This window comes from Myodes glareolus, chromosome 10, assembly GCF_982192425.1.
Source record: "Myodes glareolus chromosome 10, mMyoGla1.1, whole genome shotgun sequence".
Lineage (NCBI taxonomy): Eukaryota > Metazoa > Chordata > Mammalia > Rodentia > Cricetidae > Myodes > Myodes glareolus.
In genome coordinates this window covers 48,062,772-48,086,029 of record NC_142035.1, presented here as the reverse complement: position 1 = coordinate 48,086,029, position 23,258 = coordinate 48,062,772, and the positions used below count along the sequence as shown (strand labels likewise).

General features: G+C 42.7%; 1 protein-coding gene across 4 annotated transcripts in view; it reads left to right on the top strand.

Annotated features, from left to right (window-relative positions):
* The window catches only part of Ptpra (protein tyrosine phosphatase receptor type A), a 102,960-nt gene that overhangs the window by 71,678 nt on the left and 8,024 nt on the right, over window positions 1-23,258 (top strand). For all 4 annotated transcript variants that reach the window (XM_048459586.3, XM_048459583.3, XM_048459584.3 and 1 more), the window contains 11 exons: window positions 8,554-8,644; window positions 10,466-10,542; window positions 12,592-12,628; window positions 13,971-14,068; window positions 15,851-15,970; window positions 16,723-16,889; window positions 17,575-17,710; window positions 18,990-19,139; window positions 20,677-20,770; window positions 21,015-21,091; window positions 21,503-21,637. In XM_048459586.3, the coding sequence (XP_048315543.1) occupies window positions 8,554-8,644; window positions 10,466-10,542; window positions 12,592-12,628; window positions 13,971-14,068; window positions 15,851-15,970; window positions 16,723-16,889; window positions 17,575-17,710; window positions 18,990-19,139; window positions 20,677-20,770; window positions 21,015-21,091; window positions 21,503-21,637 (1,182 nt within the window). The remainder of the gene's footprint in view (window positions 1-8,553; window positions 8,645-10,465; window positions 10,543-12,591; window positions 12,629-13,970; window positions 14,069-15,850; window positions 15,971-16,722; window positions 16,890-17,574; window positions 17,711-18,989; window positions 19,140-20,676; window positions 20,771-21,014; window positions 21,092-21,502; window positions 21,638-23,258) is intronic.

Below are 23,258 nucleotides of genomic sequence, written 5' to 3'. Positions count from 1 at the left end.
ACAAACATAAAAGAATGAAAAGGACTGAAAGCTAATATATTATGTCTTATTTTTAATTAAAATGAAAATAAAGCCCCTATGATATGACATATTAGGCCATTAAGAAGGCTGTCAAATGAAAGAACTTTTGTTGACCTGCAAATTGGCTCTCTGACTTCCACATGTGTGCCTTGACACATTTCCCCATTACACAGTCTCTCATACACAAACACACACGATGACTGACTTGATTTATTTCTTATAGCCTTAACATGAATGCCATGACACATAAATGCCACCAACAGAAAGTCATGCATACATACACTCAAACTGGTTTACAACAGTATGCAGAACAGTAGCGTCCACCAAATAGCTGACAGATTTGATTTCTTATAGCCTCATGAAATTCCTCACTGTCACAAAAATAAACATATTGACATAGCAAGGTATATTATGTGAGAAAGCACATCGCAGATAAATGTAGATGTCAAGATTCCAAGTTTGTTGTTTTTTTTTTTTAATTATCTATAAATACCCGTGTACGTATTTAAGTATGTTAATTCAAATCTAGGGAGAAGCTGAATGCTAACAGTTGGTTTCTACAAAGGAGCATAGAAGATAGGAAGGACCTAATGGGGAACTACTCTCTGCTGTGGTACTAGACTTCTATAATAAGCATTTTGTTTTATGGTTTTTGTTTTGTTTTGTTTTTGGCTTTTTGGTTTTTTTCTAGACAGGGTTTCTCTGTGTAACCCTGACTGTCCTAGAACTCACTCTGTAGACCAGGCTGACCTCAAACTCAGAGATTCACCTGCCTCTGCCTTCTGAGTGCTGGAACTAAAGACGTGTGCCAGCATTTCCTGCCTTTTATTCCTTTTTGTTTTTTTTAAGTGGATGGTGGTGACTTTTTAGATGTCGGAAACGAAGCTGATGAACTGTAGTGTGCTTTGGTGGGTGTATTGCATTAGGAATAGAAGAGTTACATTGAATTTCCAAGACATCTGTGGTCGGGTCTCGGTGAAAAGGTGTATTGCCAGGTAACTAACTTGAAGGAACAATGAGTATAAGACTTGACAGCTCTTTACAGATATTTGACAGGCTTAAGAAAGACGGTACAGTATTTCTATGACTCCCTGCTGATTGGAAGTTCATGGCTGTATCTTTCATGTTAGTTACAAACTGGAATTTTTTTGTTGTTGTTCACCTACTTTTGTCTTAGGAAGAAACATTGATTTTGTTAACATATTAAAAAGCCTCTTCTTGGGTTTCCTAAAACTTCTCAAAGTTTAAAGAGGAAAATAAAGCAAAAAAGAAAGAGAAAATTGAGTCCTTGAGAAAAGAGAAGAGTGAGATCATCAGAGCCTGTGGTAGCCATTCTCTGGGGTCCCTACTTTTAGTAACAACTTGATTTTTAGAGTACCAGTAAAGAATTCATGTATGTCATGTAATGGGACTAAACAGACATTTGGGTTACCTTGATAAGCTAAAACCCCATGTAAATCAACAAGAATTGTGACATCGACTTTGGGTATTCACCATGGCTGCGCTCTGGAAGGGGGATGGGAAGGCACCAGGTGTCGACTGGGTTTGTATTAGTGCAAGGAAAAAGCAAAAGAGATTAGTATCTGGTTGTTGTGTTCTTTTAAATAGAACTGTTATAGAGGACCTTGGACAATGCTGGTGACTGAAGTGAATTTGACAGTAGCAGGGAACTGAGACTTCAGCGAGTTCTGGAGATCTCTGGCAGAACAGGAATGCAAGGCAGGAAGGAAGGCTTGAGAAGCCAAAGATAAAATAAGAAATTTTTACTACAAATACTGCCTTCAGAAAAAAATCAGACCCAGGAAATAAATTATCAGATATAAAAGCAGCATAAAAATTAATTTTTGTATGTAGGCCATAAAAATCTAATACTTTTAAAATATCTCACTTATATTAGTGTCCAAGATGTAAAGTACTTAAACTTTAAAGAATAAACTTAACAAAATATTTGCAAAATCTTCAGAGAAAATTATAAAATTGTTTGCACACATTAAAGGAAAACATTTTAAACTAGTTAAGAAATAAATCTCTGGGTCAGGAAACTCGGTGTGTGAAGATGCCAGTTCTCCTCAGACTGATACACAGATTCAATGCAATTCCAATAAAAATCCCAACAGGTTCTTTGTGGAACTTGACAAGCTGATTCTAAAATTTTTATGGAGGAGGAAAGAGTCAAGACTAGCCAAGACAATCCCGAAGAAGAAGAACAAGGTGAGGAGAACTGCCTTAGCAGACACAAAGAGTCCTTATAAGACAGTTTGACATTGTCGCTGGGGTAGACTGAGTAATGCAGTAAAATACCAAGAGCAGATCCCATGTCTAAATGGAAACAGATTTATCACTGAAATGCTGTTGCTTTTTTGATCGGGGAAAGAATGGCCTTTACAATATATGGTACTGGAACAACTGGACAGCCCTGTGAGAGTAATTGGAGTGGGTTGTTTGTCTCATTTAGACACAAATACCAATTCCATTTGGCATAGATATTTAATTCTAAAGGACAGGATAGTAAAATGTGAAAATAATATAGGAAAATACACATAGGATTTCACATAAGAAAGGATTTCTCAAACCTGAAAATGTTGGTAGAGTGAAATTACATGCAGTACAAAAGTTCTGTTGATAACTAGAGGCCGTAATAGAAAATGAAAGCTCACACATGACTGAGTACCCAGAATAAAGAAATAAAAGGAAAATTACAGTCCAGTAAAACAACGAGAAAACATTAGGTGAGGCACTGCATAGAGGAGAAAACCCTTTAACAAGTAAACTGGAAAGATGATGACCCTGTTGGTCATATAGAAATGCAAGTTATGGCTATAGTTAATATAAAGTATGACAGTAGCAGATGTGGATGAAGGTACCAAAATGAAACCTGTTCTGTCACAACTGGTATCATAAATGGACACAGAGTGAAAAACAGTTTTAGGCCTAGGAAGATGGCTGAGTCATCAAGAGTTCATAACACTCTTGCAGAGGACCTGAGTTCCATTCCTAGCACTCAAGTCAGACAGCTCACAACCACCTCTCACTCCAACTCTTTGGGATCCAGTGCCATCTTCTGGCCTCTCTGGGGACACACAAAGACTAAAGCAAAACTGTATCTGTCATTTATTAAAAAGAACAAAGGCTAATTACAAACAAGAGTCTGGATGACTTTAGAAACATGTCTTAGTATTGATGCAATAAAACACCATGACCAAAGCCACTTGGGAAGGACAGGGTTGTTTTTTCAGCTTACACTTCCAGGTTACAGTCCGTCACCAAGAGAAGTCACGGTGGGAGCTCAAAAAGGGCTCCCTGGAGGCAGGAGCTGATACAGAGGCCATGGAGGAGTGACTTGCTCCTCATGACTTATTCAGCCTGCTTTCTTATACTTACCAAGAACCACCAGCCCAGGGATGGCATTGCTCACAATAGGCTGGGCTCTCCGTCATCAATCACTAATTAAGAAAATACCCTGTAGGCTTGCCTACAGCTGAATCTTATGAAGGTGTTTTCTCAACTGAGGTTCCCTTCTCTCAGATGACTTGTGTCAAGTTGACACAAAACTATCCAGAACAGAACATAATGCTGTTAATGCCAAAAGAAAAGCGGGTTAGCATTTTTTTATTATGCTTCCATTTTCATCACAAAAATACATTGAGCAATAATAATAAGGATGCAATATATGGGATACAAATTATAACAAGATAATGGTAAGCTCCAAGTTTACCTGTGAAAGGAGATAGAGGAGATCAAGAGTGGAAGGCTCCAGAGTGAACTTGGAAGTTAAAGTGGATGGCAGATGCACCTTTTAAAAGAATACTGAGGTACCTCACCTTTGTTCCATTTAAGGTTTGATTAAGAAATTAAGTGGTCTTTGATGCTACCTAGTGTTTCTAGAGAATTTAATGTTGTCTACTCATTCAGTTCTATTGCTCGTTGTAGGAGCTAGGCAAACCATTTCTCAGAGTAAAAGCTAAAGTAGTGTAAGCCCCCTTTGTTTTATTCTGACATAGGCAGAACAAGTCTTATATGTTCTGCTGTTTCTTCCAGATGTTCCCTTTAAAAGACTTCGCCCACCTGGAGAGTTGTTTTTCTTCATCATGAGGGGGTGGTAGCAATTGCTGTCATCCTTACCCTTCTGTAGTACAGACTGTGTTCTGTGGGGCTAGGGGTATAGCCAGTTGGGAGACTACTTGTTTTGCATACAGAGATCTGGGTTCAGTCCCCAATACCACATAAAATGGAGCATGGTGGCACATTCCTTTAATCTCAGTACTCTGGAAGTGGAGGCAGGAAGATCATAAATTCAAGGTCATCTTCAGTTGTGTAGCAAGTTCAGGGCCAACCTTGACTAGTGCTGTAATCTTGCTCTTTCATACCCTCTGCTCTCATTTAAGAAAAGAAATGTACAAGAATCTTGGAAAAAGGTTAGCCTGGAGACTAAAAACTGGCATTTCACCTATCCTGTGCTGAGATGGAAACCTAGCCTAACAAAAGAAGATGAAGTACAAGTGAATTGGGAAACTCCAGTACTAAATATGTTCTCTGTTCTATATGCAAGAGTTGACACACAGAAAGGAAAAAAAGGAAACTTACTGCCATGTGCCCACAGCACAGAGTAAAGAGAATTGCCTGTCTTAGTGAAATGACATGCAGACTCTCTAGGGTTTGTACTCTGAAATCTCTTGCGTGAAGTAGGAGTAAGTAGACTGTGAGATTGATTGTCCTTGCCTTTAGATTCACAGTATAATTTATACCCCTGTCATTCAAGTCCCAGGAAATAGCCTTGTTCCCTCCTTAAAGCATCTTTCATCTGGCAAAATTAACTGCCCCAAAACTGATTTTTTCCCCCTTCATTTAATCATCCTTGTTTTATTTTCAAAGTCAGAAACCTGAGAGCTCTCCTTCATTCTTTTCTCCCCCAATCTGCCTTCACTTCCTTCCATCTCCAAATGCAGTATTCTAACTCCGGAATATATCTCAGATGCATCCACTTCCTTATGTTGTCATCTGTCTTAGTCACCATTCTACTGCTGTGCAGAGACACTATGACCAAGGCAACTCTTATGAAATAAAATATTTTATTGGGAATTTGCTTACAGTTTCAAAGCTTTAGTCCATTATCTCTGTTAGGTTTGCTGGGGGGGGGGGGTGTGTGCAAAGATAGGAACAGACCACCGAAGTCTAGTAAACCAGAAGCAAACTTTATTCCAGAAAAAAATTAAAAATTAAAAAAAATAAATCTGCATGGGGCACAAAAAGCTTATCAGCTAGCTGAGACCACAGCCAGAGATGGACTTATAAGGCTGTGGCAAAGGCCAGTTTCTGACCTCCTCCTTTTTATAGCAAGAAGCAACAAACATTAGGCAATAAAACAGAAGAATTTTTACAATCTCAAGGTAAAACTCAGATCCAAATTGCCCTTCTTTGCAATTTTCATTAACAGAGTTTTAGTTAGATTAGTGTTTGTATTTTAGGTCTTTGTTTTTCCCTGGTACTCCCTGATGGTGTTTACCAAAGGGAGTAATGCACTCCCTCTAATGCTGCCAGCTTCACGTAGCAGAGACAATGCATAACAGAAAAGTCACATACATCCCACCCTCTAAAGGTTAATTCAGCTCATATCCATTATTGATCACAGGTGACTGGACTGTTATCTTAGGGTTAACTCTCAGTGTGCAGAGCTGATGCTTCAGTCTCGTAGACAGACGGTTTGCAAAGCAAAGTAACCCAGTGTTAATAGTTAATCCGTAAGCTGCTGAGAAAGCTGCTGACATTCTGCTTTCGTTCTCCTAGGCTTACAACTTTGCTTTCTTTATTTATACATTCTTATTTCTGGAATCTGCATTTATATATTCTTATTCTTGGACTCTTCAATCATAATAATGGGAGCATGATGGCATACAGGCAGGCACTAGAGCAATTGTGATAAGCAACATCCTGATCTGTAGCCTGAGAAGGAGAACCTGGGCCTGGCATGGCTTTTAAAATCTCAGAGCCCATCTCCAGTGACACACTTCCTCCAACAAGGCTACACCTTCTAATCCTTTCAAATAGGGCCACTAAGTGCTGTAAGAGGGGAATAAGCATTCAAATATATCAGTCTATAAGGGCCGTTCTTTTTGTTTGTTTTTATTTTGTTTTCAAGACGGGTTTGCTCTGTGTAATAGCCCTGGAACTCGCTTTGTAGACCAGGCTGGTCTCAAACTCGCAGATCCACCTGCCTGTGCCTGCAGAATGCTGGGATCAAAGGTGTGCGCCACCACACCTAGCTTATGGAGGCCATTCTTACTCAAACTGTCACGTCATTGTACCTGTTTCTATTCCATGCTTTGTACAGTGTTCAGCCTCCTTGCCTGTAGGCCAGAAGAGGGCACGAGATCTCATTACAGATGGTTGTGAGCCACCATGTGGTTGCTGGGAATTGAACTCAGGACCTCCGGAAGAGCAGTCAGTGCTCCTAACCTCTGAGCCATCTCTCCAGTCCCCCAGTCTTATTTTCCAAATAACAACCAGAGGTATTCACCATGTAAACTAGTCTCATTTTTCAAACCTTCAATAGTTTATTCACAGACTTAAGACCCAGACTCCCTGTCTTCAGGATCTGCATGAGAATGAATAGTCTCACCTTGCCAAAATCTTCCCACTTCTTACTATCCCTCTTCTTCCTGCCATCTGCACCAGTCTATTTTGTATGACACTCATTGACTTTTCAGGTCTTTATGCCAAGGACCGTCTCCTGTCTCTGGGTCTTCAGAGGTACTGTTGTCTGTTCCTGCAATAGCATCTCCCACCTCATCCTTCCACATAAACGTCCACCTTTGATTTCCGTTTGGCTCTTTCTGATACTTTTTCTAATAGCATCTGCTTTTCATTACATTTATCATGCTACATATCATATATATGTACATATGTATATATTTATTTGTTTATTTGTAATGATGTCACCCACAAGTTTATATTGTACACAACGGCAAGAACTATGTATGTTTTACTCAGTATTGCTTGCTGTATACCTAGCCTAATAGATCCACACATATATTTGCTAGAAGAATGAATGAAAAGCCATTGTGAACTGTGATATATTTCCCTGGTCCCGGCTTCTGAAGTCTATGGTTGTTTCAGTATTGAGTCATTCTAAAAATGATGAAAGAAATAAGTTCACATAGGCGTTTGGTTTCCTTTACGTAAATTCTCAGAAGTAGAGTTGCTGGGATCAAAAGATAAGACCTTTTTTTTAAAACTCAGAAAAATTTTCTGATCCTTCTTCTGAACAGTTACCCAAGTTAAATTAGTTTCTTTTTTGCTTTCTTTGTTTTGAATATGTGGAACACACATGAGGGGAGCAGTTCAGGTAAAATTCAGCATCACACTTTCATAAAATTCTTTAGGAAATTTTTTTGTTTGTTTGTTTTGTTTTTCTAGACAGGGTTTCTCTGTAGCTTTGGAGCCTGCCCTGGAACTAGCTCCTGTAGACCAGGCTGGCCTCAAACTCACAGAGATCCACCTGCCTCTGCCTCCCAAGTGCTGGGATTAAAGGTGTGCACCACAACTGCTCAGCTTAAAATTCATTTCTTGAGGGCTGGAGAGATGGCTCAGAGGGTAAGAGCATTGCCTGCTCTTCCAAAGGTCCTGAGTTCAATTCCCAGCAACCATGTGGTGGCTCACAACCATCTGTAATGAGGCCTGGTGCCCTCTTCTGGCCTGCAGACATACACACAGACAGAATATTGTATACATAATAAATAAATACATATTTTTTAAAAATTCATTTCTTGAAACCTGCTTTTTATCATTTCCTCCTTATGTGGAAAGTATTCTCTCATTGTTGAAGATGAGGTAACACAACTGAGAAAGTTACCGATTCGCTCAAGTTCCTACAGCCAGGCTGCTCATGTCGAGACAGTCTATGTGCATATATAACAACTGTTATAGTTGTCCAAAAGTGATGACCCTTCTGTGTCACGTGATTGGGCCCTCGGCTTCCCCACTGCCACATTCCTGTGAAAGTGCTGCCCACCTTTCTTGCTTCCTCGCCCTATGATGCCAGTGGTTAGGTGCCTTGTCTCTCTGACAGACCCCTAAAGAGGCTCTGCATCAGCAGACTGTCCAGATAGTTCACACTTGAGTCTCATCTTGTCTTTGCATGGTGGGATAAATAAACAATCAATCAAACAAACAAATAAATAAATGACCCATTTCTTCCCATTATAATCCCCACTCCCAGTTTACAAGGGTAGTCCATTTGGATCATGCATTGTAATAAGCCCCTAACTAAACAATAACCATATAAAAAGCATGCATCCTACCCCTGTGGATTCTTGGTTTTGAATTCATAAGACTTGAAGCTATATAGTTGGAGAAAGGTGGATTTTCTATGTTAGGCTGCACATGTTCACGCAGGTCTGTGTTTCCCTCCTCCTCTCCCTACCTCCTCCCCGCAAAAAGATAGAACTTCCTACCAGATCAGGGTTTGGTAAAGCAGAATACCTGTTTGATATTTATCCCTCTTAATAACTCCTTTAATTTTTCTTAACCTTTCAGGCTCTCCCTGCTTGTCCTATCCAGGCCACCTGTGAGGCAGCCTCCAAGGAGGAAAACAAGGAAAAAAATCGATACGTAAACATCCTGCCTTGTGAGTGTTTGCAGGGTTTCTTGGAATGTGTTCTAAAACTGCATCTCTAGATAGATTCTTTGAGAACGGGAAGAGTCTTGGGGTTGGTAACAGGAGGGCAAAAAGAAGAATACGTTCCCCCAGGCAACCTCACAGTCAGGCTGACTAAACTGTGGATCACAGTTTTGCAGGCCTGTTTCTGAAGACCAGGCAGGGCAGCTTCATGGGACCAGGCAGAAAGTAGGTTATGTAATTTGTTTGTTTGATACATGCACACACTCATGTAAACATACACACACATATATACACGCACTACTCAAACTATAATACAAAGTTCTCTTTCTAGCTGTAAGCCAGGGCACAGTGAAGCCACGAACTAAACCACTCCATTGGTAGAAAGGAAGGTTATCAGTGACTCAAACTGCCAAGGCTGTCTCTGGGGTTCAGAGGAAACAGTAAGAGCAGAAGCCTTACCAGTCTAAGGGAAGCCAGTAGTGCTGGAGGGGGCGTGTGAGTCAGATCAGCCTGGAAGTTAATAGAGTGGGAAGTAGGGTATGTCTACAGCAGCCTGGGAACTAGGGTGGGGCCTATGATCTAGTACAGGCTTATTCAAGTTAATGCAGAACTAGTTGCCCATCGCTAGAGGTAGTTGGTTGTAGGGATCAGATAATGGCTTTTCTTAACAGAAACCAACTCACAAGGTTTCTGAGGAGTGCTGAGATTAATCAGTCCCGCTAGTCAGCCCAGATGGTTATCTCAGACATTGTCAACAGCGTTGGGACTTTTACAGTAATCGTAAATTTAAAAAGAAAAAAAAAATTGGGAGGGTTGAAAGGGGGAGGTGAGAGGCAGGGAAGGGAGCAGAGAAAAATATAGAGCTCAATAAAAATCAATTAAAAAAATTGAGACAGGGTTTGCCTATGTAGCCCTGGCTATTCTGAAACCTACTGTGTAGACCAGGCTGACCTCAAACTCAGATCTACCTACCCCTGCCTCCTGAGTGCTAAGACTAAGTAACACTTTTAAAGGGGAGGTGTTGGAGGCAGCAAGAAAACTCAGAGGGTAAAGGCATTTGCTGCCAAGCCTACTGACCCAAATTCAATCTCCAGGACCCTCATTACAGAGGAGAGATTTGACTCTTAAATTGTCTGCTGAATTCCACAGGCACAACCACGTATGCACATGTGCAGATGCACACAAATAAATGTTAAAAAAATGTTTTGGGAGGGCTGGAGAGATGGCTCAGAGGTTAAGAGCACTGGCTGTTCTTCCAGAAATCCTGAGTTCAATTCCCAGCAACCATCTGTAATGAGATCTGGTGCCCTCTTCTGGAGTGTAGGCATATATGCAGGCAGAACACTGCATACATAATAAATACTTTGTTAAAAAAAACTGTTTTGGACGATCAAAAAACTAGGTGCAGTTGTTTATTCCTATAAACCTAACTCATGCAAGGCTGAAGCAGGAGGATTGCCATTGAGTTCAAGGCAGCCTAGACTACAATTAACCTGAACTACCAAGTAAGACTATGTGAAAGCAATAACAAAACAAAACAAACAGAAAACCAAGTGGTGGGGGTCCATGCCTTTGATCCCAGCACTCAGGAAGCAGTCAGGTCTCTGAGTTGAGGCCAGTCTTTCTACAGAGTAAGTTCCAGGACAGCCAGCCAGTGCTACACAGAGAAACCATGTCTCAGAAAAACCAAACAAACAAACCAAACCAAAGAACACTGGTATGCCATGTCTCAGTCACATAGACACAGGTATCTGGGCTAATCCGCTTCAGGGACAGTAAGAAACAAAACTGGATATATTGAAATGTGAACTTCTTGTTTTTTTCTAGATGACCACTCTAGAGTACACCTGACACCTGTTGAAGGGGTTCCAGATTCTGATTACATCAATGCTTCATTCATTAATGTAAGGAACTTGTACTCTTCTTGTTTATCCCAGGAAAAGCCATTAGCTGTCATCTGTTGATTCCACCATAACAAATCTGATTTTTTTTTAAGCAGCTAATTCTTTCTTTCTAATTCTTTTTTAAATATTAGGTAATTTAAAATATATTTTTTGTTGATTCTTTCATCATTTCCTAAGGTTTCTAGTACAGAAATCTGAGTCTAGTTGTATATTTCTATGAACCCTTTTTTGAGCATTTCAAATGCTACAAACAAAAGCAGGCTTTACCCTCAGTAGTAAAAATATGGGAAAACAAGACAAGAAAACCTGCTGCCAGGAAAGTCTGGCTGATGGGTCCAGTCCACTGTGAGTCAAGGCCTAAGAGAAGAGAAATAGTCCCAGGGACCCTGAGTGGTGGAGCAAACAGCAGGACATGAAATCTACATTCTGGGGAACACACGGGTTATCTCACCTAGTGAAGATCACAGCCATTGACACATGGACAGAGACTCCAGGCTAGAGTAGAACAACTGGCTCCTGTCTGTCTTTAGAGGCCTGAGGGCACATAACAAGTCTTTCAGAGTGTTTCTCTCTACTGGGAAGAGTGTAAATTCCACCTGTAGAACTAGCTGGGGCTATTGGTTCAGAAACCAGAGACAATGAAGGAGCTAAGGAGCCAGGTTTCATCCTTCCCTTAGTAGTTTTGCTTCTTTTTTTGGTTTGGTTTGGTTTGGTTTGGTTTGGTTTGGTTTGGTTTGGTTTGGTTTTGGTTTTTCAAGACAGGGTTTCTCTGTAGCTTTGGAGCCTGTCCTGGAACTAGCTCTTATAGACCACGCTGGCCTCGAGCTCACAGAGATCCGCCTGCCTCTGCCTCCTGAGTGCTGGGATTAAAGGCATGCACCATCACCACCCAGCTAGTTTTGCCTTCTGTTATGCTTTATTTCATTAGGTGATCACTAGGTACTCTTTCATGGAGGTAACTTGTAGGAAACACTTTGGGGCTGGATTCCACATCCATGTGTATGTCTGTGTTTATTTTTTAAGCTCTCCGTGTTCCTTGGGAATTTAACAGTAACTTTTTATGAAGCCAGGAGCATGATGTACTTAACATGTTTCTCAAGAGCTCATCAGTTTTAATTACACATTCAGAACTGAAGCAGAATTGAGCATCCTGAATTAAGTCTATCTTGATTTTCATGTTGTAATGAAGATTAAAAACATTTTTGGAGGACTGGAGAGATGGCTCAGCCATTAAAGGCCAGGGTCACAACCAAAAATAAAGAAGCATTTCTGAAAACTAAATTCCTGTTCTTAAAGTTTTAAGAAGCCTACTGTTGCTGACTTTAAATGCTTTCTTCTCTGCTAGGAAGCAACTCTGCTGCTCTTGTTTGAACTAGAATAGGAAATGACTTCTCAGATTTAGGTCCTTTGATTTCACCACTGACTTGGTGTAACCTGATGTCTCCACAAGCCTGCTTCCCATTGCCCATTTTACTGCCGTCTGCACAGAGAGAAAAGAAATCCCTGACAGTAGAGTCTCCCGGAGGCTCCTTATCTGTTTTGATGGGATCCCCAGTCTCCTTTGCTTCTTGTCGCCCACTGACTAATGGAGAAGCTCATTGTCAAACCTGGCTGTTTCTGAAAAGTTTTTACATCTGACTAAAGCATCCTCAAGAAGAAAAATGCTTTATCCTTCCCAGTTCCAGCCCAACTCCATCCCTGGAATCACCTTATACTCTTGCTCTGCCTTGGAAGGTCTTACCCCATTAACATTAAAACCCACATTGTTGGCTACTGGTAAAACATCAGAAATGGTCTAGACCAGGGGTTAGTCTTTGGGTACTCTCCAAGAATTCACCTTGAGAAGACCTACCTAGACCCTATGAATTTTTAGCCTTTGATTCTTCTCTCCAAAGCTAACCCTTTTGGGATTTCTGTAATGGAAATTCTTGTGAATTGCCTAGACCTTTTACAGGGGAGGCTTTGTTAACTGGCTGAGAGGCCGACTGGAGAATATCATTCCTGCCAACTTTTGGGTTTCACTTTTCTTTTTCATCCTTTCCCACCCAGGGCTACCAAGAAAAGAACAAATTCATTGCTGCACAAGGTAATGACAATTTTTTTCTTCTTGGTCTCAACCACAATTCCATAGTGGGTTTAGGGTGTGGGATTTTGCCCAAATACTAAATGAAATAATAAAAATACAGTAGCTTTTCTCTAATTATTACCACCTAAAAAAAATATAGGGGGCTGGAGAAATAGCATAGTTGGTGAAGTGGTTGCTGCACAAACATGGAAACCTGAGTTTAGATTCCTAGCACTTGAATTAAAATGCATGAGCACATGAACCTGACCGCAATGCTGGAGAGGCAGAGACTGAAGAGTCCTAGACTCACTGGCTAGCCAGCCTATCTAGTTAACAGGCTCTGAGTTAGTGAGAGAGTGTCTTCAAAAAATTAAGATGGAGAGCAACTGAGGAAACCTTAATAGACCGACACATGCACCTCTACAGAAATATGTACTTGCATGCACACACACACACAAACAAACATGTACATGCATACTCTCATACACAGAAAGAATGCATCTTGTAGGTTTACAACCTGTGACATTCATCTTGATGACTTAGTATTGAAAGGTCCTATTTTTAAAAAATCCTTTGGAGCACTGGCTGCATTGGCACACACATGCTGTGGAATACGTGTGAAGGTCAGAGGACAACTTCAAACTGTTGTTTCTTTCTTCTACTCTGGTCCCAGATACTGAACTCAGGCCATCGAGTTTGGCTTCAGGCACCTTTACCCATTGAGCTCTATTGATGCCTCCTGAGGTTTAATTGTTTTAAGTACATTTGAGGAATTTCTTAAAACTTCAGTTCCATAGCAGTGTTCCTAACCCCTGGTGGTTTGGTTGCAAAGACTTCTCTTTACTACACCCTGAGAATTCTTCTAGCCTCTCTCCTGCTAAATCTCATCTTTCTCTCATTGTATACAGCTTCGTTTTTGTTCAGAAACTTCTTACGGTTTTCTGAGAAAGGCTATATGGAAAGTAAATTTGAGTTCCAGCCTGTGCATGTCACTCCACCTTTCTGGGATTGATGACACTCACTCCAGAGTATAACAGAACAGAGTAAATGTCATAGCTAGTATGTGGCTTATTGTCTAGATTATTCAGTAAGCTGTCATGACTTTTAATCCTTAACCCTTAGAAAAATCACTGTGTTCTTTCCTATTTGGAAGCCTCCTGCCCACAATCTTAATGAAGTGTTTGGTACATACATGGGAAATACATGGGAAATACTAAGTTAACAGGTAGATAGACGAATGGATAAATAGGGTGGGTGTTCCCCTGAAGATATGTAGACACAGAATTCCAAAAGTCAGGAATGAGTATTCTCAGTTTCCTAGCATTGTTTTTCATCTTCCAATCTTCACTCTTGGCTACTTTAGGACCAAAAGAAGAAACAGTGAATGATTTCTGGAGAATGATCTGGGAACAAAATACAGCTACCATCGTTATGGTGACCAACCTGAAGGAGAGAAAGGAGGTAAGATGGAAATTGAGAAGCAAGACCCTAATATAGTCAAATCTGGTAGAGAGTCTGCTCTGCTGGAGCTTTAACTTGAGCCTAGCTACCTTCTTTTTGTGGTTACTGTACTAATAGATCACCACAGGCTCATGTGTCTCTTCCTGTAGCCTCACAGGAAACCTCAGAGGAGCCTCAGGGCAGGGGATAGTGGTGTCTGGTGTTGAAACAGCTCATTCCAGTTCCAAAGTAACCAGGAAGGAAGAAGTGGTCCATTAGCTAGAAAAGAAAACGGACTTTCCCCTTGCCTTCTCTAGTCCCTCATTCCCTCGGTTTTCTGCAGTATACCCTCACGCTGATAGAGGGAGCGATTGAACTAGCAGAGCCTCTGAGAAGGGTGTGGTCAGCAGGAGTACAATGAATCTGGAGCCTGCACCACGTCCTGCTGGCAGCTTCTAACAGTTTCTTCCTCTGTGGCCCAATCAGCTCTACAGCTGGGACATAGCAAGTACCAAACCTGGGTGTTTCAGTCACTGTTCTATTGCTGTGAAGAGACACCATGACCTTTTATAAGCATCTCTTATAAAAGGAAGCATTTTTTTTGTTTTTTTTTTAAGATTTATTTATTTTTAATTTATGTACATTGGTGTTTTGCCCACATGTGTGTGTTTGAAGGTATCAGAGCCCCTGGAACTGGAGTTATAGACAGTTAACTGTGGGTGCTGGGAATTGGACCCAGGTCTTCTGCCATGGCTCAGTGGTTAAGAGCACTGACTGCATTTTTAATTGGAGCTTGCTTATAGTTTCAGAGGTTTGGTCCATTACCATCATGGTGGCACACAGGCAGGAGTGCTGGTGGAGAAGTAACTGATAGTTCTTCATCTGGATCTGCAGGCAGCAGGAAGCCTGGCTTCAGGTTCAGAAACTTGAAAGTCCACCCCAGTGACAAGCTTCCTCCACAAAACCACACCTACCCCAATAGTGTCACACCTCCTAATCCTTCTCAAGTAATGCTGCTCCCTGATGACGAAGCATGCAAATACATGAACCATTTGAGGCCATTCTTATTCAGACCTCCACATTGGACCATAGATCAACCCACAGAGATGAATCTTCATTCATGACAGTCTTTCTCAAGGATGGGCCTTCTGTCACCATGACCCATTGTGAGATTTGGGGTGTACTGCTCAGCAGCTCCACAGTGCATAGAAGGGTAGTTTGGGGCTAGCAGTGGTGGCACACACCTTTAATCCCAGCACTCAGGAGGCAGAGGCAGTGACAGCTGGATCTCTGTGATTTAGAGGCCAGCCTGGTCTACAGAGTGAGTTCCAGGACAGCTAGGGCTACAAAGAAAAACCCTTTCTCAAAAAAAAGGAAGAGGAAGAGGTGGATTTTATGTTAGTGTGCTCTAAGCAGATCATTAGCTCTTGGAAGCTGTTAGGATTTGGTCAACAAGGCAATAATCTGTGTGGGGGTGCTATGTAGTAGCTCTGTCACAGCAAACTGCCAATCCCTCCTTCACACAGGCTTGCCCCTAAGGCCTGACCTGGGAGATTGTGGAAGTTCGGATTTTGCAGATAAAACAGTTTTTCGGTTTGCCTTGAACTGAGGGGTAGGAGTGGAAAAGATGAGCAGGTCTGTGACTGAGGCTGTGTACAGTTGAAGAGAGGAAGTTATAGGAACTAAACCTTTAGCTGGCGTAGGCGACAGAGGAGATACAGGCTTTATGGATCCTTTCTCTCGGTCCCCTTACATCTGCCAGGACAGTCTTGCATGAGAGATATGTGTCTGCTTTCTTTATAGTGTAAATGTGCCCAATACTGGCCAGACCAAGGTTGCTGGACCTACGGGAATGTCCGTGTGTCCGTTGAGGACGTGACTGTGCTGGTGGACTACACAGTACGGAAATTCTGCATTCAGCAGGTACAGTCTTCTGCCCCCTTTCCAGGCATTTGAGAAGGATCTGCTGACTGTTAAGAGGTGGGGAGGTCTGGGTGTCAGGCATTGCACAGTATACAATCTCTGTGGGTCCTGACTGCAGGACCTTCTGTCACAGCTGAGTGAGCAGGGTTTTTATGGCTGGTAGGACCTGTGCAGGTGAAATTTGATCGCCTTGAATGTCACCAGACAGTGTAGAGAGAAGCTTCAGGAAGTGGGGTAGTCTGGGTGTTGTGTTCACCCCTCTAAATACCTCTACCTCCAGGGGTGTAGTGTGACCCGGGGCCTGAGCTGGAGTTAGGGGTAGGGTGCTGTAAAAGAGGGCTTATCAAGAATCAGAAGCCCTGCTGGCTGTGGTTGTACATCCCAGCACTGAGAGGCAGAGGCAGGACGCTCTCTGACTAGGATGCAAGCCTGGTCTACAGAGTTTGATCCTGTCCAAAAAGGAAGAAGAAAAGAACCAGGAGCCCCGCGTTATGTCTCTAACCCTGCTGTTTCCTGTAATAGTTCTGGGGCTTAGGTCAGGTCATTTAAGTTCTCTGAGTTTCACCTTCATTTATAGCCCAAGAACAATAGCAGTTCAGCCTGCTGTGTGGGAGGATTCTCCATCTGTGATTAGTGCCTCTCTGAGTCCTCACTTTTCCGTTATCCTGACAACCACTCTTACACCTCCCCTACCCTTGTGCTACCCTCCTCCGGTTATCAAAACAAACACACAGACTCTCCTCACTTCACAGGTGGGCGACGTGACCAACAGAAAACCACAGCGCCTCATCACTCAGTTCCATTTTACCAGCTGGCCAGACTTTGGGGTGCCTTTCACCCCAATTGGCATGCTCAAGTTCCTCAAGAAGGTGAAAGCCTGTAATCCTCAGTATGCAGGGGCTATCGTGGTCCACTGCAGGTCAGTGTAGCCTGACCCTTGCCCACTTTTTGCCCCCTGGGACAGAGCAAGGGAACAGCACAGGGACCCTGACCAAGGAGGCTGACACAGAAGAAATGCATAGCTGGGACCCCAGGCCACAGTCAGAGAGAATCTTCAAATTCTAGTCGGGGGTAGAAAATGTGATTTGTGGAAAGACAGGAGTTAGGCAACTTACTATGGTTCTAAAATAACTGTGGAGGAAGACTTGAGCCAGAGCCTGTATCTTACCTGTAGGAGCCATATTTGTAGTTAAGGAGAATTTGTTCACTGGTCCCCATTATTTTCAGCATATACTCCTGGCAGTACATGAGGTAAATCTACTTTGCTATCATACTTGTTGGAGTTAAAGCACCTTTCTTAGTAGGGCAGTTCTCCAAGACTAGGAGTGGAGACTCAACTGGGAAGCCAAGTAACTAGGTCAAGTGCTAGCTCTGTACCCTTGCCCCTTGCAACCATTACAAGTATCAGGGTACCCAGGCCCTGATAGCCAGAGACCAGGAGTTCTAGCAAAATAGGATTATTGGCTCAAGGGCAGTGCCAGTTCTACCCCATTGGGAATTAGAATTTAGCTGCCTGTAGGAAGCCTGAGGCTGTGCCACCCTTCCCTGTCTGCACCCCCAAGTTACACCTGGCCTCATCCCCTAACCCCTTGCTCTGGCTACAGTGCAGGTGTAGGGCGCACTGGTACATTTGTTGTCATCGATGCCATGCTGGACATGATGCATTCAGAGCGGAAAGTGGATGTCTATGGTTTTGTGAGCCGGATCCGGGCCCAGCGCTGCCAGATGGTACAGACAGACGTGAGTGATCCGTGGGCGGGGCAAGGGAAGGGCTTTCTAATACCAGGATATCTGCCTACTCAGAGGACTCCACATAAACATCACGTAGTGTGTATACATGTGCATGTACACATGCATGTAATATGGAATACATGTGTTGGTCAGTACAAGTGAGTTCTTTCCTTCTGTCACGTATTTAAAGAAACCAAGCATGGGAGCTGGAGAGGTCTTTCAGAGGTTAAGAGCACTAGTTGCTCTTCCAGAGGACCCAGATTTAGTTTCCACCATCTACTTTGTAGCTAAACAGCCATCTATGATTCCAATTCCAGAGATCCAACACCCTCTTGTGGTGGTGTATGTATAAGCACATGGTACTTATGACATATATGAGACAAAACACTCATACACATAAAATCAATAAAAATGTTTAAAAAAATAAAATCCCAGGCATGGTGGTGGCACACACCTTTAATTCTAGCACTTAGGAGGCAGAGGTAGGCAGATCTCTGAGTTTGAAGCCATCCTGGAAGTGAGTTCCAAGACAACTAGGCCTGTTACACAGAGAAACCCTATCTTGAAAAACAGTAACAAAAAGAAAAAAAGAAGAAAAAAGAAATGAAAGATAGGGCTGGAGAGAAGACTCAGTGGTTAAGAACACTGGCTGCTCTTCCAGAGATCCTGAGTTCAATTCCCAGCAACCACATGATGGCTCACAACCATCTGTAATGAGATCTGGTGCCCTCTTCTGGCGAGCAGGGATACATGCAGACAGGACAATGTATACATCACTAATAAATAAATCTTTAAAAAAATGAAAGATAAAGAAATAATGCATAGAGGAGGAGGTTGTAGCTTTATGGCTGGGAGAAATGGGAAGGTAACTGTCATTTTCACTGGACCTTATGGATAAGGGAATAGATTTTAAGGAATGCAAGCATGCCAGGAACTTCAATCATGATACAGCCAAGTCCAAGAGCAAAAGTGAGATGGATCTGTGGTCATGGCACAGATGTGGGGTGGAGGCAGGCTGGAGTCAAAGACCTTGCAGACTTTCCCAGCCTTCACGTGTGTCCAGTTTCTGACAGACTCTTTGGAATCTGGCAGTCCAGGACCCTGTCTCCCAAGCTAAGCACCCCCAGGGGAACTCATGCATTTCGAGTTCTGCTTAACTGTGTTAGGACAGTGTGAATGAATCGCTTTATCCCTGCTAAAATCAAAGGAAAAGTAGACTGAGTAAAGATCTGGTGCCGCCAGGGCCATGCTGTTTGTGACTCAAACTTCTGTATGATCTGTATTTCAGATGCAATACGTCTTCATATACCAGGCCCTTCTGGAGCATTATCTGTATGGGGATACAGAACTGGAAGTGACTTCTCTGGAAACCCACCTGCAAAAAATTTATAACAAGATCCCAGGAACTAGCAACAATGGATTAGAAGAGGAGTTTAAGGTGAGTTGAAGCTGGCAACCTCCAGACTAAAAGAACCACACAGCTGGAAAAAATAATTTAGGAAAAATGCTAACTCTGTGTGCACCACAGCTAATGATAGTTGAATGGATCAGAACTGTAGAGTCTTGGATATTAGAATCACTTGAATTGTCTTTAAGGAAAATGAATAGAAAACAGTATTTCTTTAAGTCCCTCAGCATTCCTAGATGATTATAATGTATAGCAATGTAAAGGCCAGGTAAAAAGTCTTTTGGGCTGGGCATTGGTGGCTTATGCCTTTAATCCCAGCATTTGGGGGATAGAGGCAGGCGGATCTCTCTGTGAGTTTGAGGCCAGCCTGGTGTCCAGAGTGAGTTCCACTCTCATCAGTCTCATCAAGAAGAAGTGCTCTGAAAAATTGGCATGGTTTTCATTTGCGGTGGAGACAAGGGGATCTCTTATGAGTTTGAGGCCAGCCTGATCTACATAGCAAACTCCAGGACAGTCAGAACTATGTAAAAAGATCCTGTGTCAAAACACAAACAAAAAAAGGTGAAGAAGTACTCATGCCTAAGCTGAGCCTAGGAATGCAGGCCTATAATTACAGCTATTTGAGAAGCTGAGGCAGGAGGATTACAGGACTCTTATGTCAAAATTTTAAAAATGGAATAGAGCCAGGAGTGGTGGTGCACTCCATTAATCCCAGCACTCAGGAGACAGAGGCAGGTGAATCTCTGTGAGTTGGAGGCCAACCTGCTGTACATAGTAAATTTCAAAACAGGCAGGGCTGTGTAGAGAGACCCTGTCTGAAAAGAAAAAGTAATATGGTGTGTTCTCAGAGGCCAGGAGCAGACAGTGGGTGTGCAGAGAAACATTCACTTACAGCAGTCCTTAGTGCACTGCAATGTGTGCTTGATTGTTGATGTGTGGGCTACTCTGAATAGCAGAAGCCAGAAGCAAGCATAAGGGCTGGGGAGATAGTTTTGTAGGCAAAGTGCATGCTGCACAAACATGACAACCCCAGTTTGGATGTTCAGTACCCATGTGAAAATTAGGCATGGTGGCTTGTGCCTGTAACCCCACTACTGGGGATCAGAGGTGAGGAAGGGGACAGTCTCTGGCCACCCAACCAACAGCACACTCCAGGTTGCATGAGAGAATGCTGTCTCAAAAAGTAAGGTGGGATGCCCAGCATCAGCCTCTGGCCTCTGTATGCGTGCACACAGAACACCCGTACACACAAGGAAACAACCTCAGAACCAGGAAGGAGTAATAAAGTTTGAATATTTTTCTAAATGGCAGAAGAGTGGCCCAAAAGTTCAAGGCCAGAGGAGTCTCAGGAGGTTCCACGGGAGCCTAGAAGGCATTGCTTTTCAAATACTTTTGACTTCTTACAAAACTTAAAGATAGGAGAAGTACATGTAGAAAGGAAGATAGAGCAGTACAGGGAAGAGAAAATGCAGTCAGGGGACCTGGCAGAATGGTCCTAGTGAGTAGCAAGAGTCTTCTCGGATTCATTTGCTGGGAATAATAGTGTCTCACTTCTTACTTCATTCAGAAGTTAACTTCAATCAAAATCCAGAATGACAAGATGCGTACTGGAAACCTTCCAGCCAACATGAAGAAGAACCGAGTTTTACAGATCATTCCATGTAAGCACCCTCCCCACCCAAGTCTTACTGCTCCAGCCCCGTTTCCCGCACTACTCCAGCTCTCAGTGCAGTGATTGACCTGAAGCCAAGAGTCACAGCACTGCCTCTTGTTCCTCAAAGTGGTTTCAGGAAATAAAAAGCATAAAAGCCAAAGAAACATTGATATCTGTGCCCCACTACCTTGTGAGATTGGTCAGGAAGTGAACGTTGGTAAGCTGCAAGCCATTCACTGTCCTCCTTGCAGATGAATTTAACAGAGTAATCATTCCAGTCAAACGCGGTGAAGAGAACACGGATTATGTGAACGCATCCTTCATTGATGTAAGTGATGGGTATGTCCCCTGAGTCTGTCCCATGGGGCTTCTAGTACCTCCCCACATACCTGCTTGAGAAAAATATCTTTAAGTCGATCAACAGCTCCTGAACTCACTCCCACCTGCCCACCCTGTACTAGGCCTGTCTAGCCACAAAGAACAGAATGTGGAGGAGACGTCCTACTAATTTCCAGACAAGAACCTTATAACATAACTGTGTCCACGAATCTAAGACTGATCTAATCGTTCCTGTTTCCATTGTCTTCCTCCTAACTCCATCCCCCACATTCCCTTCCCCTGGTATGATCCTGGGTCAGAGAGCTTGTTCTGGAATCCCTGTGCCTCCAGGCAGTCCCTGTCACTTGTCTTTTACACTCACCCCTCCTTGACCAACCTCTGTAATTAACCTGACATTCAGGGCTACCGGCAGAAAGACTCCTACATTGCCAGCCAGGGCCCTCTTCTCCACACAATTGAGGACTTCTGGCGAATGATCTGGGAATGGAAGTCCTGCTCCATCGTAATGCTAACAGAACTGGAAGAGAGAGGCCAGGTGAGCTCAAGAAAAGACCCCTGGGCAATGAGAAACAAAAAGGTTGGGGGGCGACTATAAAGTATACCTGGATCTTTCTTTGACCGTGTTCTGGCATATCAATAGATCAGCAATATCTAAGCAGTTCTCAGCTTCTCCCAGGAGTGGAGAAGCAGAAAACCACCCTGAACCTCCAGTTGTTTCCAGACATTTCCCACCATTTCACTTTTCTGCCCTATCCAGCCCCGCAGACTAGCCTTTACATACACCCTCTCCATCCTACCTCCCAGGTAGTGCAAAGCCAGTGGAAAAAAAATTGTATAGCCAGGCCAGGGCTCTGAAGCAGAAGTCTCTAAATGTCTTTAAGACAGGCTCACCTTTTGTAATTACTACACAACAGAAAAATGATGAAATTTAAGAAATGTAAAGTAAAAGAAAAACAAATAAATTTAAAAAAAAAAAGAATTTGAGCCAGATATGGAGGTGTGCATACTTTTAATCCCAGTACTGTGGAGGCAGAGGCAGGAGAATCTTTATGAGATTGAGCAAGTTCTAAGCCAGCCAGGGCTGCAAAATGAGACCCTGTCTCAAAAACAATTAAAATTAAAAAAAAAATCAAGGGATTTCCTCAGTACTAGAGACAAGAATAGAGAATGGCCCCAGTGCAGGGCCAGCAGCTTTTTTTTAAAAAAAAATATTTATTTATTATGTATACCATATTCTGTCTCTGTGTGTGCCTGCAGGCCAGAAGAGGGCACCAGATCTCATTACAGATGGTTGTGAGCCACCATGTGGTTGCTGAGAATTGAACTCAAGACCTTTGGAAGAGCAGGCAATGCTCTTAACCTCTGAGCCATCTCTCCAGCCCCGGCCAACAGCTTTATAACACATACTTAAGGTCATTTCTTTTTAAAAGAAAAAAGGCATAAGGCCAATTTAAAAGTAGTGTTGTCTGACATTTCAACTATACAGAGACCTCAAAGATGCCCTAGATCAGCTCCTCAGTGTAGGAAATTGCTCCCCACTCTCTAGTCCTGATCATACAGCCTCTACAGGGCACCCCTAATTTCATCTTTCATCCCTTATTTCAGACTGAGCTCCCATAGTGCTTATTTTTTGAAGCCTCTTGGCATCAAGGTTGTGCACTGTAGTAAACAGGTGATTCTCTGTGTCTCTCTTAGCAGGGATCAGAATCACTAGAGTGAGCCTAGAGAAGCTAGTGTGGCCTGGTAACGGTTATTTCTAAGCTACAGTAAAGAGTTAGGACTACATACCAAAGTAAAGAACCTTTGAAATGTTGGAGAGATTGGCCACTTGCTGCACAATCGAGAAACCCATGTAATAAGCCAGGAATTTTGCACAGTTCTGTAGCCCTGCCTCTAGTGGGCAGAGTCAGGATTGCTGGGGCTTTCTGGTTTTCATCTTCGCTAAGAAAGCCTGGGTTCAGGGAGAAGCCTTGCCTCAAAGGAATAAGTAAGATGTGAAAGGACACGTGATGCCCTTCTTCTGGCCTCCTGTGCACACTTATATATGCACAAAAACACCAGTTAATTTTTTTTTTTAAAAAAAGGTGCCTTTGACAAATCTAATTTGTATATCTCTTGTAAAAGCCCTCTGGGGTTAGTGAGATGGCTCAGTGGAT